We start from the raw sequence: 17,177 nt of genomic DNA, 5'->3' as shown, positions 1-17,177 counted from the left end.
TGCTTAGTACCGTGCCTGGCACATAGCAAGCGCTTAACAAATACCATAATTATCATTATTAGAAAACAAGGAATGATGGAGGGAGGACCTAACTGCCTAAAGTCAATACTTCCCTCCTTCCCTACCATACCTATCGGGGGAGACAAGACACTTACAGACTGGGGTAAGAGGCCTGCAGACCACCCCGAGCAAGATGTTTTATAAATATCTGCAACCCCGAAATGATCAAGTTTGCCCACCATAGCATTTTACCTTTTAATTTAATTGCCACATCTACATAGGACTGCAAAAATGCCAAGGACACAGCTTCCCCTGCAAGTAAAAAACAAGTTTTTGTAATTCTGGATTGTATACACAGTCTTTGATTTAACTAGAATAAACTCCTTGATCTCTCCAATTAGCTTTTGTAATCCCAACATAAAAGGAAAAGAACTGCAATCTTGTGGCCTTCTGTCAAATTGTCGCTTCGATCACAAAAAGATTATGTTGTTGGAGGCCTTCCCCTTTGTCAAGTTGGCAAGTAAAATTAAGTTATTCTTAAACTCACTTTTGTTCATTAAAAACACCTGATGTCATTTTAAAAAATGAATCATCTATTTTCCAAATAATGAAGAATTTTCCAAATTCTCCCATAATTATTATTTTGATAATAAAGATGCTACCTTTACGTTTGATCAATTTTTGCCTAAATTGTTTATTTCAATATCTTATTCATTTGAAAGTTCTAAGTTTTTGAGAACAATGAAAGATTCAGAATCAGCTCTTCAGTTATGAACCATTTCTGTATGCCTAATCTATCCAGAGGACTGCTAGCACCAAAATTTGGTGACTTTAACACGTGGCTCTTACGCTTCAAGAAATATGTCTTCTCTTGGTTTAACGTTTACCAGCGTCAGTGAAATTAGCATATTGTGAAGGTGTACACTCACAACTAGCATAGAATAATACTACACTGTCGGATGTCCCCGATATTGTAGCGTTGAATGTTTCCTCAGTCAATTCTACTATGAGCTCCAAAGGTAATTCTCGTTTCCTGTCTCTGTAAACAGTTTCAACCACTTGGTCGTCCTGAACATCTGTAGTGATTTAAAAGAAGAAAATGCATATGTATTAATAATTAACTTGAAAGAATTCCTGTTAAAATTTGATTTAGTGTAGTTATCTCCAATGGTGAAGTATTATCATCATCAATGGCATTTATTGAGCACTTATGTGCAGAGCACTGCACTAGCCACTTGGGAGAGTACAATACAACAGAGAAGCAGCGTAGCCTTGTGGATAGAGCATGGGCCTGGGAGTCAGAGGACGTGGGTTCTAATCTTGGCTCTGCCGCTTGTCTGCTATGAGACCTCGGGTGAGTCACTTAACTTCTCTGTGCCCCAGGGACCTCATCTGTAAAAAGTGGGGATTAAGACTGTGAGCCCATGTGCTACCCAATTTCCTTATACCCACCCCTGTGCTTAGTACGGTGCCTGGTACATAGTAAGTGCTTAACAAATACATAATTATTATTATTAGTTGGGCAGAAGCATTCCCTGCCCAAAATAAGCAGCATCACTTCAATACACATTATAGAATTCAGTGAGAATCAATTCTGATATGCTCCATCTTATCTACTATTGTTGGGATGCATTTTGGGGACGTGCCTGGAGTCTTTCATACCATGATACTATTTAAAGCAGTGAAAGGCTGCATTAAATGCATCCAATGGCTTGTAAGCTCCTGGAGAGCAAAGATTGTGTCTAACTACTCCACTGTTTTCTTCCGATTACTTAACACAATGCTTATTGTGGGCAGGGAACATGGCTACCAATTCTGTTATACTGTAGTCTCCCAAGTACTTAGTAGCCTGCTCTGCGAACAGTAAGCACTCAATAAAAAAGTCATATCTCTTCCAAGAGGCCTTCCCCAGTTAAGCCCTCCTTTCCCTGGCTCCCTTTCCCAATCTCCTTTCTGCGTAATCTACACATTTGGATCTGTGACCTCTATACATTTGATATTCGCTCCACACCCCACAGCACTTATGTGCATATCTTTAAATTATATATTACAAATTACTTAACTATTTGTATAAGTGTCTGCCTCTCCCTCTAGGCTTGTAAACTCATAATAGGCAAGGAATGGATCTGCTAATTCTGTTGTATTGTACTCTCTCAAGTGCTTAGTACAGTGCTTAATATGATTGACTGCTCTGCACGCAGTAAGCATTCAATATATAAAGAGGATTAATTGAAAGAATTGATGCAGCGCCAAAAAGTAAGCAAATTACTCTTCTCTCACGGCTACATAATAATGATGGTATTTGTTAAGCGCTTACTATTTGTCAAGCCCTGTTCTAAGCACCTGGGTAGATCAGGCCAGTCAGGTGGGACACAGTCCCTGTCCCATATGGAGATCACAGTATTAATCCCCATTTCATAGATGAGGTAACTGAGGTCCAGAGAAGTGAAGTGACTTGCCCAAGGTCACACAGAAAAGTAACAAAGGTGGGATTAGAACCCAATTCCTTCTGACTCCCAATCCTATGCTCTATCCAACAGGCCATTTATCGATGTCAAATTTTCTGAAGACTTGAAATACAAAAACATAACATTCCATAGATGGGGATCATTCCTGGAAACTGATCAGTGGCCCATGAAGTGCAAGTCAGTCAATCATATTTACTGAATTTACTGAGTGCAAAGGACTGTACTAAGCGCTGGGGAGAGTACACTATAAACAGATACATCCCCGCCCAAAGCAACCTTACATTCCAGAAGGGGAGACAGGCATTAATGTAAATAAATAAATCACAGACATGTACCTAAGTGTTGTGGGGCTGGGAGGGGAGATGAATAAAGGGAGCAAGTCAAGGGGACACAAAAGGGAGTGGGAGAAGAGGAAAGGAGGGCTTAGTCAGGGAAGGCCTCTTGGAGGAGATGGGCCATCATTAAATTTTTGAAGGTGGGAGAGAGCAGTTGTCTGCCAGATATGAGGAGGAAGGACGTTCCAGGCCAGAGGGAGGACAAGGGTGAGAGGTCAGGGGTGAGATAGATGGGAGGAGGAGTTGAAGTTCTCCAACAAATACCACAGTGACAAAAGAAGGGCAACACCTTTCAAAGTTTTGGGTTACTACACATTATGGGGACAAAATACATTTGAAAAAAATGTCTATGGTTGTGTAAATGTGAATACATTGCAAAATGAAGAGAGCTTTGTACGCCTGCTTCCCAGTTTTTTGCCGTGTCATTAGAAAGAAAAAAGATCAAATTAAAGTCAGAATTCCAGAGGTCGTTACATACCCAAGTCCAGATTCTCCATTTCATCCTCTTCATATTCTTGGATTGGATCACTTTGTATACTATTTTGTACATTACTTTCCACAAGGGCTATTATCGAATCAATATCTTGCAAAACCAAGAAATCGAGTGGTACACCCTGGAAATATTAAAATATTTATTTTAGCAAAAATTCCTTTTCAGTCAGTATTCAAAGTGGGCTCAATAAGATCTAGATCACTTAAGAGAAAAATTTCCAAGGACAGAAAAACAACCTAATAAAAACACTTTTTGCAGTATAGTGTTTTATTTCTCTCTCACACAGCACAAAAGCTGGTTCTAAGACTACAAATCATTCCCCATCCTAAAAAAAAAAAAATTACAGTATACACTGTCCATAAATAAAATTCAGAATAGCAAAGTGGCCAAGGACATTGACTATGACAGAGCAAAAAAAAACCACCTCAGAGCTATAGCCCATTTTGCCCAGAAATACTAATTCCATAGATCACAATTAATGGCAGCATGTTCGCCTAGTACCGCATGAGAAAATGTCTATATGTCTTAAATAGTCCTAATTTCCAAAGGTCAGATAAACATGTTTGGGTTAAAGAAAGCCCACTCTATAGGGTTTTAATTGCCTTTGGCACACACAAAAAATAAAAATTAACTGCTGACAGAATGCCTTAACCATCCCTGGGATGATAAATCATGTCCAGTTAAGCTTAATTATTAAAAATTTTGTATTCACACCCAGTGATCCAAATACTAAGTCAAACTCAACTTCCAGAGACAAGGGCCAATAACATTCGTCTTTCAAGGTGAATTAATTCTGGCTGCTACTGTACTATTTAGTAAACTATTTCCTCCGCTTGGTACTTAAGGGGCTTGAAATAGTACATTTATATCCTTATTTCTACACTGCAATTTCTTCAGATGTTTTAAAAATTTGTAAAGTATAATATCCTATTTCTGTTTTTCTATTATTCTATAGTCCAGTTATTGGAATCACTCCAAGGATGCATTTAGAACAAACTTCCATTTTAACACTTTTTACTGGCAACAATCTTGTTTGTTTTTTCTTTTAGAATGATGTCAACTGAAGGAATTTAGAATTGCTTATTTATAAGTCAGAATCTAACAGAAAAATACTAGTGCTGAAGAAGAGGTTAATGTATGCTTCTTAAATTCTAATGAAATCATACATCATCTTAAAATCTCTGAAACAATATACTATGAAGTAGGCTTAACCCAAGAGAGACAACCATGGCTCAACTGCAATAGATTCTGAGTATTCTAGGCTACTGATAGATGGAGGGAGAAAAGTGGGAAGGGATACTGAAGGAGAAGAAAAGTAAAGAACAGAATTATGGGGCCTTGAAGTAGGAGGTGTGGATTAGAATTTCACAACTCTACTAAAGCATTTGTGAGACTAGAAGCAGAGTAACACACACTGCACTTGTGCAATCTGAGGAAAACTAGTGTTTAAACCAATCACTATGTCAAGCAAAGGATCATGAGATTACTGGGTGGAGGGATGTGAGCAAGGTGGTAAGGCTGTAAGGAGGAAGCAGAGAGCTGCGTTTCTTGAATCTACCTATTTTGGAGATACTCTCAGGTGAGTGCAGTGAGTCAGATTACTCCACTGAGTTTACAAAAAGCCATTAGACCATCATGATACATCCCCTCCATCCCGCTGTAAAATATATCATCCTAAAGTCTTTTAGCTCCTGCTTTCTAAACACCATTGCATCAGGAATTGCTTAGGCATTATTAAAATTCAAAAAAGAAAAACCTGGGAGACCAATGGAAACCCTACTAAGGCTACTGGGATGAATTTCCAAATCTATTTTTTACCTGAGTTTTTTCTTCACTGACCCTGTCTGAAACCTCCCCCTTCAAAACCCCACCAAAACTGTGCACTACATACCTTCCTACTAGAAATTGAAAATTAGTTTTGGCAGTCTAGGAAGCATAAGAAAATTTAAAGTAATCTGCAATAGCAAAAAATAATAATAATAATAATACACCTCAAACCCTGTAGAAACAATAATGTTTTTGTATGGCAAAATAATTTAATTTTACTTAAAGAAATAATAAAGTCTTTGAAGGTAAAGATATAAATATATATATATCTTTACACACCCACACATGTACACACAATTAGGTAAAAAAATAGAAGAGTAATAAAGATAAGCAACTAACCTCTTCTGGTTTTTTGAGGATCACATTGGCCTCCCCAAGAACTTCTGAATCCCAGGAATCCCTTTTAAAAAATGGAAATCCATTTTTTCAGTTGTTTAACCTAAAAGAACAGAATCTAGCCCTGCTGTCCACTATCTTACCTAAAAATGAGTTCACATCCCTTAATAGCACAACAGGTCACTTGTACACTAGATATGCCCAATTATAATAAAACGTTGCTCATGATAATTCTCGCTAAAAGTTTTGCTCATTTCATTTTTCATTCCACAATCCCTTTATTCTATTTTTAAATTTTTAAACAGTACTTGTTTAAATATATATTAATAAATGGTATTTATATTAAATTAATGGTATTTATAGTGTGATCACTCTGATCCTAGCACTGAACTAAGCACTAAGGTAGGTACGAAGATAATCAGCTTGGACAAACTCCATCTCCCAAGCGGGGCTCAAAACCCTATGAGGTTCTAGAGTCCTTTTTCGCTGGTACTTATGAAAAGGTTCAAGGCACATCATCTTCACTGGGTTGTGGCTTGTTTGGGAGGGACATTTCTGCTTTGCTGGTTGCTTTGAGTTGTATTTCACATTTTAGGAACTGCTAAAGTGGACTGTGTTATGAAATGAAATAATATATATTTATTTTAAAAATTCAGTTATTTAACTGAAAGAATAATCCATTTTCATACTTTCATACCTATCTGTTCACCAGATATCTGCATTTTACTTTCATTCCCTCAACTCCTCCATCTCCTTATATCCTCCAGGGTCACTTTATTCCCCTTCTTCTCTCCCTCTTGTTTCCTAATTTTGTGCTCCTTAATGTTTCCCTGAGTTCATCTTCTCCTTTTATGCTTTGCAGACTCCCTCTAATTACCTTAACAACAGTGTGACTCCAGCTTTTCCCAGAAGATGCCAAGCAACTAATTCTGCGGTTCTCTTATCATCTGCATAGGTCTCTTGTCGACTGAGAATAAATATCAGAGGCAGACCAAGTTGGAGATGAATAGTTGATACTTTTTCAGGATCTTCAGCAACTTCAACCTTTAAGCCAACAAAATAAACAGATTGTGGTCACTCTAAACAATAGGGACTGAAAGGATATTTAGGATTTATTCTGAAGGGACAGGTGGTGGAGCGAGGTAACAATGAGACACAATCCTAAAATGGCCCTTCAAGCTATAACGGCGAGATAAATTAAGCTCCCCCTCTAGATTGTAAGCTCATTGTGAACAGGGAATTTGTTTAGTGATGAATTGTACTCTCTCAAGTACTTAATACAGTGCTCTGCACATAGTAAATGCTCAGTAAATACGACTGACTGACTCTGTTGCCGGCATTCACCTTTGTGAACGGTCTGGAGTTGATCGTCATTTTCAGCAAAATTTATTACATGACCACAAGGTGATGTTCCGGGAACATACAGATATTTTCTGGAAATGGCCCTGTAACTATGTAAGAGTACCTGGATACTGCAGCACCTCTCAGCAAGCAGCACAATTACATTTTACAAATAAAGTTTGCGCTGCCCTATTTAATCAAAAGGTCAGAGCCAGGAAAGGAGGTTAAGCCCAGGAAGAACCAACTCATGCCAACAGGTTGAGGCATAAAGATTTCTGGCTGTGATTTGCTGACATATAATATTGGGGACAACATACCAAAAGGGGAGTTTCCATTAGCTTCAGAAACCTGTGAATGTTCAGTGTAGTCAGAGGCTGCTCCAATAATGTTCTCCTGCACTTCTGGGTGAAATCCAAGACTGGCTTACAGTGAAAGAAGTAAAGTCTTGCAGAAACTAAATCAGTCTCTTCAGTGCTTTAAAAAATTATGGAAAAACTCTGCATTATGTATAAATAATGGGCAACACAATGAAAATCTTCAAAAGAACAAGCAACAACTTTTAAGACCTATAAAAACATTTTCCAATGCTTCAAACGTTTCATCTTTTCTGAACCACTGTGGAACCTAGACTTGTAAAAAAGAGTAAACTGGACAAGTGAAAAACAGACAACACTGTACTTAAACCATAAAGCATATTTCACTATTTTTCTCCCCCCTTAATTTGACACTAAAGCTGTTTTGCAAGATAATGTTTACAGCTAAATTAAAAAAATTCCACACATACTGCAGTAGAAGAGGGTAGAGTCGTAGACAGTGAAGCAATTTTTAATCAAGTATGTGGTTTTCCTATTGAAATCCTAAATCAAACTTTGCAATGAAGCACAAAGGCATTTTCTGGGTTTAATTATAAAACCAAATCTCGGTTGAGTCTTCAGCCCCTCTGAGCCAAAAATGCTTTAACATGGAAACCATTTGTAATTGATGGCAGATTTCTATCAGAAACATGGCAAAACTGCCTTTGTAGATTTTACTTAAGTTGGCAAACTAATGGCAAATTCATGGGAGAAGCCAAAAGTACTTGATCCTAGACAAACTGGCCAGGGTGGATCAAATCAATCCCTGGAACCACAGGCTCAGTATGGAAGAGGAAAGGGGAAGGGAAGACAAAAGGATGGAAGAAGCAGAACAACTGCACTGGAAAGCAGTTTCACTTTAAAACTCTCTTCCCCTCCTCAACCTTGATTGAAAGTCCCATAAGATTGATTTACCCCAGACTATATGTGCCACGGTACAGTCCAGGCTAAGCCAGTTGGTCAGTCGATCGTACTTATTGAGCACTTACCATATGCAGAGCACTGTACTAAATGCTTGGGAGAGAATGGTACAACAGTATACGACACATTCCCTGCACACAGTGAGCTTGGCCTTGGGAATCAAAGGGAGCTGACTGGACCAGCATCGTTTAACTATGCTTTCAGCTGGTCTGATGTTAGAATGACACATCCCTGGGGTCAAAGGAGTTACTGGGTTTACCATTTTGGTGAGTTTGGCAAATGCAAGAATCAGTACCCAAAACTACCCATTGTAAGCAGCAGCCAACCTTATCTTAAGTAATACAAGTGAGGAGGGTGTTTTCTTGGGTTAATATGGCCTGTATGTCTTTTGTAGACTTCCAAGGGTGTATGCTGCAATTCAATTACATCTGAACACAGGGCTTTTCTGAGACTGGCATATGGGGCTCAGCTGATCGGTTAGAAAAGGTCAAAAGTAGGAGAAATGGAGCTGCGGGGAGGACTGGGTGGGGAGAGAGCAGGGCAGCAAATGACTGGTTATGCCTGGGCTCCTTTTTATCAGCACATTTAGTTCTGGGTCAGCATCTAGATAAAGTGGATCTGGCACCTTCTTCTGTTGAGGAGCCCTCCTTAGGGCCTCCCTTCTTCCCATTACCTGTCCAGGTAGGAGGACTATACCCTAAAGTCAAGGCCCCTCTTCCCCTCCTAGAATTTCCACAAGTCTTTTCATTTACTCTTTTCTTAGAAGGATTCCCTATGAGGAGGGGAAGAAAAATATCCCAAATATACCTTTGCACGGGCTCAATGTCTGGTTGCATGGATTTTGCCAGCTTTCAAGCTGGCTAAAAGTGGTTCTCCCGAGAAAACTGATCCAGAGGGAAGGAATGGGCCTGCCACCAGAGATTGGGAAGAGGGATGGACAGACAGGGATGGAGGATCAGCATGAAGCAGACTGGAGGGGTGAGATTCATTCATTCATTCATTCGCATGTATTGAGTGCTTACCATGTGTGCAAACCACTGTACTAAGCCCTTGGAAAGTACAATTCGGCAACAAATAGAGACAATCCCTATCCAACAATGGGCTCAGAGTCTAGAAAAGGGAAGACAGACAACAAAACAAGCAGATGGGTAATGAATCCCATGAGGTTATACACAGGATTCCCATAATGAATCCCATAAGGTTATACACAGGATTCCCTGACAGGTAAGCTTTGAAGCTTTGCTTCTCTCAGTCCTTCAGGCAGCCTATTTTGAGCTTATGTGGCCTTTTACACATCTTCAGAGTTGCCAAAATCTATGATTTGGAAACTCATTGGCAGTAGCCTTATGTCTGAGTCAGACCACATTTAAACACTGGCCTGGGCACCCTACTTTCACTCTTCCCCATCCCACTCTCCAATAAGGGGAATGGAGAGAAAGGGCAGAAACTTCTGGAAACTTTCCTGCCCTGAGTAGTAGAAATAATAATTGTGGTATTTGTTAAGTGCATACTATGTACCCAGCACTATACTAAGCCCTGGAGTGGGTACAAGATAATCGGGTTGGGCATAGTCTCGGTCCCACCTTGGGCTCAGTCTCAATCCCCATTTTACAGATGAGGTAACTGAGGCAAAGAGAAGTCAAGTGACTTGCCCAAGATCACATGGCAGACAAGTGCTGGAGTCCAGATTAGAATCCAAAACTTTCTGAATTCCAAGCCCATGCTCTATCCACTACGTCAGACCAAAAAGTAGCTTTTCCTTTCACACTGTAGTAGATGGTGTTTTCAATCTTTATCTGATTCAAACCAAGTCTTTTTCTGATTATATCCCGATGAGACCATAATCATCTGTTTCAGCAAGCTTCCTTCATTCGTAAAGGAACCTATGAGTTGTATTTCTGGCTGGGACACAGGGTGCTCAGAAGGAGGGTTTTTAGAGTTTTAGTTAAATTTCCTCTCGGCTGACTGTCCCTACCTGATCGATCAGAAGCACAGGCCTAGAGGCTTCCATAGAGAGAGCCAAATCTGGGAGCCAAAGACATCTAGACTCCAAGAAGGGTAGCTATTGTTGGCTTTCTGTTTTCTATGAGCCTGCTTGAAATAAGAGCTCTAATCCAAAAGGGGTCTAAAAGCTTCAGAAAAATAAACATTTTCCACAGCAGAGCCACATGAAAAATTTATCAAAAAAGTAACCTTTCAACGTACTTCTACTTCTTGTCTCAGATAAAGGAATATGGATTTATGCCAACTTAAGTACAAAGGAGTTCAAATCAATTTTAAATAATGGAGGAAGTTTGAGAGCAAACAGAAGGTGGTTCATGTGCTAGGAATTATAGGCAGCACACACACACAGAGACTCTTACCAGGAATGAGTGATTTTTGAAAAATGAACATACACAAACCTAATGTTTTGGATTTATGCTTCTTTCATACCTACCCAACACTCTCCAAGAAGGCAATTTCGGTAGTTAGCACAAATTGATATGTTGTGCCATATACAAAAGCAGCTTCCATTACTGCTCTGTGCTCTAAAACAAAAACCCAGAGGGATAAAATAAAATTAATTGGAATGCCTGCAAAATTGTTATATACATGATACCTAGACTAGGACACAGCATAAAAACAATTCTGAACTTAGTTATTAATGGATCTTCTTGAATGAGGGTGACCAAAGTCTTTTGAATTATCCACACTGCTTGGCTTACAATGACGATGAAATAAGACTAAAGAAAAACAGACAATACAAGCCTACATTACTCCATTCTAGAATTACCCTTGCTCTAGCTTCATTCAGATCATTCAGCAAATCTTAGGGCCCCAGGCACAGGTCTGGGAGTCTGAAGGTCATGGGTTCTAATCCTGGCTCTGCCACATGTCTGCTGTGTGACCTTGGACAAATCACTTCACTGTGCCTCAGTTCCCTCCTCTGTAAAATGGGGATAAGACTGTGAGCCCTAGGTGGGTCAGGGACTGCATCCAACCTAATTAACTTGAATCTACCCCAGTGCTTGGCACACAGTAAGCACTTAAGGATCATAATCATTATTATTATTAATTCATTATTATTACATACCAAGGGACAACTTCTGTTTCCTAAACTGCAGTAGAAATATCCTTCGGTTTAAAGATGACCCTGCTGACTTAACTCCACAGGATGACAGGGTTCTTTTAGCATTTTCCCAGAACTACCTGAGGCAATGAATGACATAGACTCTTCTGTGGGCTAGGAAGGCCTAGCTAGCTACACTTTTGATACTAACCCTATTCCATGTGTATTTTTTGAAAATAGAAATGAAACTGTTTTAAAATGAATACTAATAAACACACAGAGAAGTTTTATTACAAAATTCAAAAATCCTAAAAAAAACTTCTTGGCATAAGATTGCAAGTTCCTTTCAATGGGCATACTTATTCTAGACTCATAAATCTCCATGGTTCCTACTAAACAGTACTAGGTGTTCTGTAGACCCCCAAATATGTTCACTTGGATGAAAATGAATGCTTGACAGTTATCACTATTTTACCCCATCTAACTTTAAAAAGAGTTAGAGAATACATAGGTCACATAAGGGTAGAAAACAAGTCCACCACAGTTAAAAATGTATTTTGCAAAGTTTAAAATCTGCAGCCTAGTTTACTCTAAGATTGGACAATAATCTTTTCACCTTAAAGTCCAATGTAGAGATAGAGTGAGCAGGAAGAGGGGAAGAGGGATGGACAAAGAGAGGAGGAGCCAGGAGACCCCTGTATCCTCACTTCTGACATGAAATGACACTGGGGAAACTGAGGAGTAAAGGTGAGAAATAGGATCCTGGTTTCTCCTCAATCCCCCATATCTACAGCTCCAAGACAGGGAAAGCAGTGAGAGGAAGAAAAGCGCAGAGAGAAGGGTGGGGGAGAACAGCTGGAGAATACAGAGAAGGAAAGGAGAGAAAATAATTAGCATACTATTTATTAAGCACTTCCTATATGCCAAGCATTGGGTGGATACATGATAATCAGATCCCACAAGGGCTCACAATCTAACATGGAAAGAGAACAGCTCTTTATTCCCATTTTACAGATGATGAAACTGGGGCACAGAGCTGTTAAGGGGTGGAACAGGTACTAAAAACCTTGGTAACCTGACTGCCCAACATGTGCTATTTCCTTTAGGCCAGGTAACTACGTAAAAGGAGAGTCCCAACATTATGATTATAATTGGGAAGAAGCATGGCCTAGTGGAAAGAGCAGGTGCCTGGGAGTCAGAGGGCCTGGGTTCTAATCCAAGCTCTGCCCCCTGTCTGCAGTGTGACCTTGGGTGAGTCACACTTCTCTGTGCCTGTAACCTCATCTGTAAAATGGGGATTAAATCCTCCTTCCTCCAATTTAGACTGTGAACTCCATAAAGGGACTGAGTCCAACCTGATTATCTTGCATCTACCCCTGTGCTTTGTTCAGAGTCTGGCACAAATACCATTAATAATAATGATTCTGATAATAATACCACCAAAGCCAGGAAGGATTGGTAAATACTAAATTAGCCAGGAAAAAAGAGAGATGAGAAGGGCAGATTTGCAATGGTGAGAGAAGGCACAAAGAGAAGAAGCCCAGGAAGAAACTGAAGAAAAAAATAAGAATATATGGGAAAAAAGGGAAGGGGAGAATAGAGCTCAATTACTATACATTAAACAAAAGACAGAATGCTGCAAATAACAATTTTTAAATAATCCTAACTTGAACCCATAGCCAAAGAATATATTTTGGTTACTTCTAACTGCTTAAGGAAAGATACAGAAATTAAAAAGTGTACCAAAAAAGACTTCAAATTTAATACCTGGTGTTCCAACTGCTCGTACATATGTGAAGACTATATTGGTTTTTCCCTTCAAAGTATTTTCTACATTATAAAGATCCTCTTGAAGTGTAATATATTTTACTTCATTAAAAAGGAGAGCACTACGGAGAAATAAAATATGATTTATAGACAGCATCTTCCAAGAAAAAGACAAAAACACCAAAACGTATTCTTGCCACAAATCTAAATGTGTTCTGGGGGGAAAAAAATCAAATGAGGACGTCTCAACCTACCTTTTTACTCCCTCTCCATCAACAGTAGCACCAACATGTCTTGGTGAAAAATATAAATTTACTATTTTCAGCCCTTCATGGCCAAATAGTGAAACTGGAGCTTGGACAACTACCCAGCTAAATCAGGTAATGGCCTACCCATAAAAAAAAAAAGAAAGAAAAAAACAAACAAAAAAGCCCCAACCTCCTTGTGTGAATCAAAGGTCTAGTTGTTGCATTTTGAGACTGTTTGTGCAGCCACATCACCAAACTTTTCCCTAAAATACTTTCTACGGTTCTCCAGAGGGGAAAGAGTGTTCAGTAGAGTGTTGTCTCATCTTGACGGGAGAGGGGCAACCCGGAACCCTACTGAGGTTTTAGACAGTCTGGGCACAATTCAGCACCTGTCAGGCAAGAATAAGCCCAGGGCTGAAGAGCTCCCACAGGGATGAAGTTCCAAGAAGAGGGCCCTCTCCAATTTCAAATGTTGAGACTGCAAGCTCCTTGAGGACGGGAATCATGAATACTAATTCCACTGTACTCTCCCAAGCACAGAGTACAGTGCTCTGTTCATAGTAGGCATTCAACAACTCTGGGATAATCTCTTTTGGACTACTGTCCTCCAAGCAACCACTCCTTAGGGAAAATGTTATAATGCTTTGCAGAATAAAATACCACAGTAAAAATGAAAAACCCAAACCCAGTCTTTTTACCACCCTTAAAAAAAATCATATTTTAATTGGGTTATAAACAGCCTGTTCAAACCCAAGAAACTACATCATGGCCTGGATATTTAACTTCTCGGAGGTTGAGAAACTTAATCTATAATTACATTGGTTATTTCTACTTCTACAAAGTTGCCTGACCTGTTTTAATAACTTATTTTGTTCGAATCCAATTCCTACATTTCAAAAAGTGTTTCCATATGCCCAACTGTTTTATTCCAAGCACTATTTGATCTCTTCTTAAGGAGTCTGTTACTTTCAAAATTGCACCTTTACTTAATTCTTTACCATTTGATACAGGAATGGTTGCAAATGTCTCTGCTTCTGTCCGATGCCTTGCATGAATTTGAATCTTTCAAACCATCTCATTCTTTGCTACAGTATTTCTGAAAATACTGAGTTACCAGGTTATATAAGAAGCAGTGTGGAAAGAGCACAGGCCTGTAAATCAGAGGACCTGGGTTCTAATCCTGCCTCTGCCACCTGTCTGCTCTGTGCCCTTGGGCAAGTCACCTACCTTCTCTGTGCCTCACATCCCTCATCTGCTAAATGGGGATTCAATACCTGTTCTCCTTCCTATTTAGAGTGTGAGCCCTATCTTCACCTTATACCTATGCCAGCACTTAGGACAGTGCCTGGCACATAGTAAACACTTAAATACCACAATTATTCTTTTCAAATTATTATAAATTAAGGCAGCTGAGAAAACTTTTCCCCCCAGCTACATTTAAGATTATTGTATTCTCCTGAGGATCCCCCTTTAGACCGACTCCACTGGAACTCGGGAACAATTTGAAGTCCAGCACAAAGTACTGTCAGCTGTATGCAGCACTTTCCATCAATTTTAAGGGCTTGGCTGTTTTTCTCTTTCCCCACTCTTGTATTCTATTTCCAATTCACTTCTGGTACTGTACACGTTGTATATCTCCACTGATAATCGATCCAATCCCTGTTTTATTACACATCAAATAGTTTAATTATAGGATTTAACCCTGAACAAGGAAGCCTCTCATATTCTGTCCTGCTTTTTGCCGAGTCTCGGCACTTCCTAAGTGGGCACTGCTGCACCTTTTCATTAGAAGAAAAGGGTAGAAATACCTGCGAACCTATTATGGGAAACGCTTATTAACTGCTTTAGAAATGTTTACCTACAAAAAGCCTAAGTATGACAAATTTGCTTAATGAATTTGGCATACCTAAAAAGCTTGTCAATACAAAGCTTGTCAATATAAAAGATGAGTGTATGTAAACTCCCCAAGATGTCAGTCGATCACAAAATGGGAAAAGATTAGCACAAAGCAATCTCTTAAAAACTTGCAGGTTATTGGCAGGTTAGCACATTTTTAACACAGCAAATATATTGAAAGGTTCTGGATCATTATTTCATATATTTAAGAGCATTTTGAAAAAGGAACTGAATTTCACAGGTGGTTGTTCTATTTCCTGTAAATAACCTATTTCAGGAGTCTTGCTGCTACAAATGCCACGGAACCAGAGGAGCATATTGGCACAACCGCCTGTAGTGCCCCAAGATAGCAATCAGTCAATCAACGGTATTCATTTTTTTTATGGTCTATGTTAAGCACTTATTAGGTGTCAGACACTGTTCTAAGCGCTGGGGTACATACAAAGTGATCAGGCTGGACACAGTCCATGTCCCACAAGGGGCTCCCAGTTTTAATCCCCATTTTACAGATGAGGGAACTGAGGCACAGAGAAGTGAAATGACTTGCACAAAGTCACACAGCAGACAAGTGGCGGACCCAGGGTTAGAAGAACCCAGGTCCTTCTGACTCCCAGGCCCGGGCTCTATCCACTAGGCCATGCTACTTCTCTAGCAATTTAAACATGTCTCAAAGGCAGGAACATTTGGCCATGCTGAAATACAAGGTGGTGTCATATTTACACAAACACTACAGAGTAATTATAGACAATGGAACATAATTTCTACTTACAAGAGAACATTAGCTATGATGGCGTTGACATCAAACAAGGCATCTAGAGGGAATTCTCTAAGCAGTATACTACCCCTATAAAAAGCAACAAAAAATATTACATAGTGATACAAGTCATAGAAAATGTATTTTCTTAGTACCAATAAGACCAATGATGTTTATGAGCAGATCCTTAGGCAGATGAATAATCCAGAAAAGTTATTTTAATTACTCACTAATAATAACTGTAGTATTTGTGGAAGCGCTTCCTGTGTGCTAGGCACTGTATTACAGCACCGGGGTGGATACAAGGAAATTGGGTTGGACACAATCTCTGATCCATGTGGGGCTCACAGTCTCAATCCCCATTTTACAGATGAGGGTACTGAAGCACAGAGAAGTGACTTGCCCCAGGTCACACAGCAGACAAGTGGTGGAGCCAGCATTAGCATGCTCTATCCACTGCTCCATGCTGTTCACCCAAGATCGCATAAAGTTAACATCTCCTCAGCTCATCACACACACACATACAACATGTATATATGTATGTGCATATTACCATCTCCCTGTGTTTCTGCCAGCATGCCTATATGCTTGGCTATGGAAAGAAAAGACACACACACCCCATCCCCACCCTGTTGTTCCCCCCACCCCTCACCCCTGTCGGGAAACTCTCCTTATTCCCTCCCCAGAATCTAAAATAGGATCTAAACTTATCCTTACTTGGCTGAAATTCAGGTTTTCTGCAGAGCAAAAAGGTTGCTACCAATTCAGATCCTTGGGAGACTTTAAAGGACTCCCTTCTCTAGTACTCAACAAGTTTGTAAAGGATACCTTCACATTAACACTCTGCAGCTATTGTCTGCTGCATCCAGTGCATTCAAAACGGCGACTGTCATCTGAATTTCCTTAGCTACTGCAGGAGCGGGAGTCGAAGGGTGTGAGGAAACCCTTTGATGGAAAATTCTTCTCTCTAGGTCCTTCTTCCTCCGAATGACTTCTCTTTAATGTCATTTTTCAACCAGTCATTTAATCAATGGCATTTGAGCGCTTATTGTGTGCAGAACTCTGTATTAACCACTTGGGAGGTGGTACACACGTTCCCTGCTTACAGTTAGCTTACAGTGTAGAGGGGGTGATAGAGATTACTATAAAACTATTTATCTTTCCCCAGTACCTCCCTCTCCAACCTGATAAATTTACCTGAGACTGACAGTCTTTCCTGTCTACCTTCCTCCATTCGCAATCCCTTCTCCCACTGACCTTTTCCCCAGTGACTTCTCACCTACCGTGAGACCATGAACAACAAACCTGGGTGGAAGAATACGATATTTACACTAGTATAAATACATACATGGGACTCCTTCCCTCCGATTCTATCATTCTAACTCTGAT

The 17,177-nt window shown here is 39.7% G+C and overlaps 1 protein-coding gene across 3 annotated transcripts in view; it reads right to left on the bottom strand.

Annotated features, from left to right (window-relative positions):
* Window positions 1-17,177, bottom strand: part of TXNDC16 (thioredoxin domain containing 16) — a 51,489-nt gene that overhangs the window by 17,664 nt on the left and 16,648 nt on the right. For 2 of the 3 annotated variants that reach the window (XM_016226806.3, XM_039914119.1), the window contains 9 exons: window positions 15,804-15,878; window positions 12,891-13,012; window positions 10,512-10,602; window positions 7,118-7,274; window positions 6,337-6,503; window positions 5,463-5,523; window positions 3,282-3,417; window positions 930-1,076; window positions 253-312 (listed from right to left, as the gene is read on the bottom strand). In XM_016226806.3, coding sequence (XP_016082292.1) covers window positions 253-312; window positions 930-1,076; window positions 3,282-3,417; window positions 5,463-5,523; window positions 6,337-6,503; window positions 7,118-7,274; window positions 10,512-10,602; window positions 12,891-13,012; window positions 15,804-15,878 — 1,016 coding nt within the window. The remainder of the gene's footprint in view (window positions 1-252; window positions 313-929; window positions 1,077-3,281; window positions 3,418-5,462; window positions 5,524-6,336; window positions 6,504-7,117; window positions 7,275-10,511; window positions 10,603-12,890; window positions 13,013-15,803; window positions 15,879-17,177) is intronic. The other variant, XM_029078467.2, reaches the window with a different exon arrangement.

Source organism: Ornithorhynchus anatinus, chromosome 14, assembly GCF_004115215.2.
Source record: "Ornithorhynchus anatinus isolate Pmale09 chromosome 14, mOrnAna1.pri.v4, whole genome shotgun sequence".
NCBI lineage: Eukaryota > Metazoa > Chordata > Mammalia > Monotremata > Ornithorhynchidae > Ornithorhynchus > Ornithorhynchus anatinus.
This window is presented reverse-complemented; position numbering and strand designations above follow the sequence as displayed.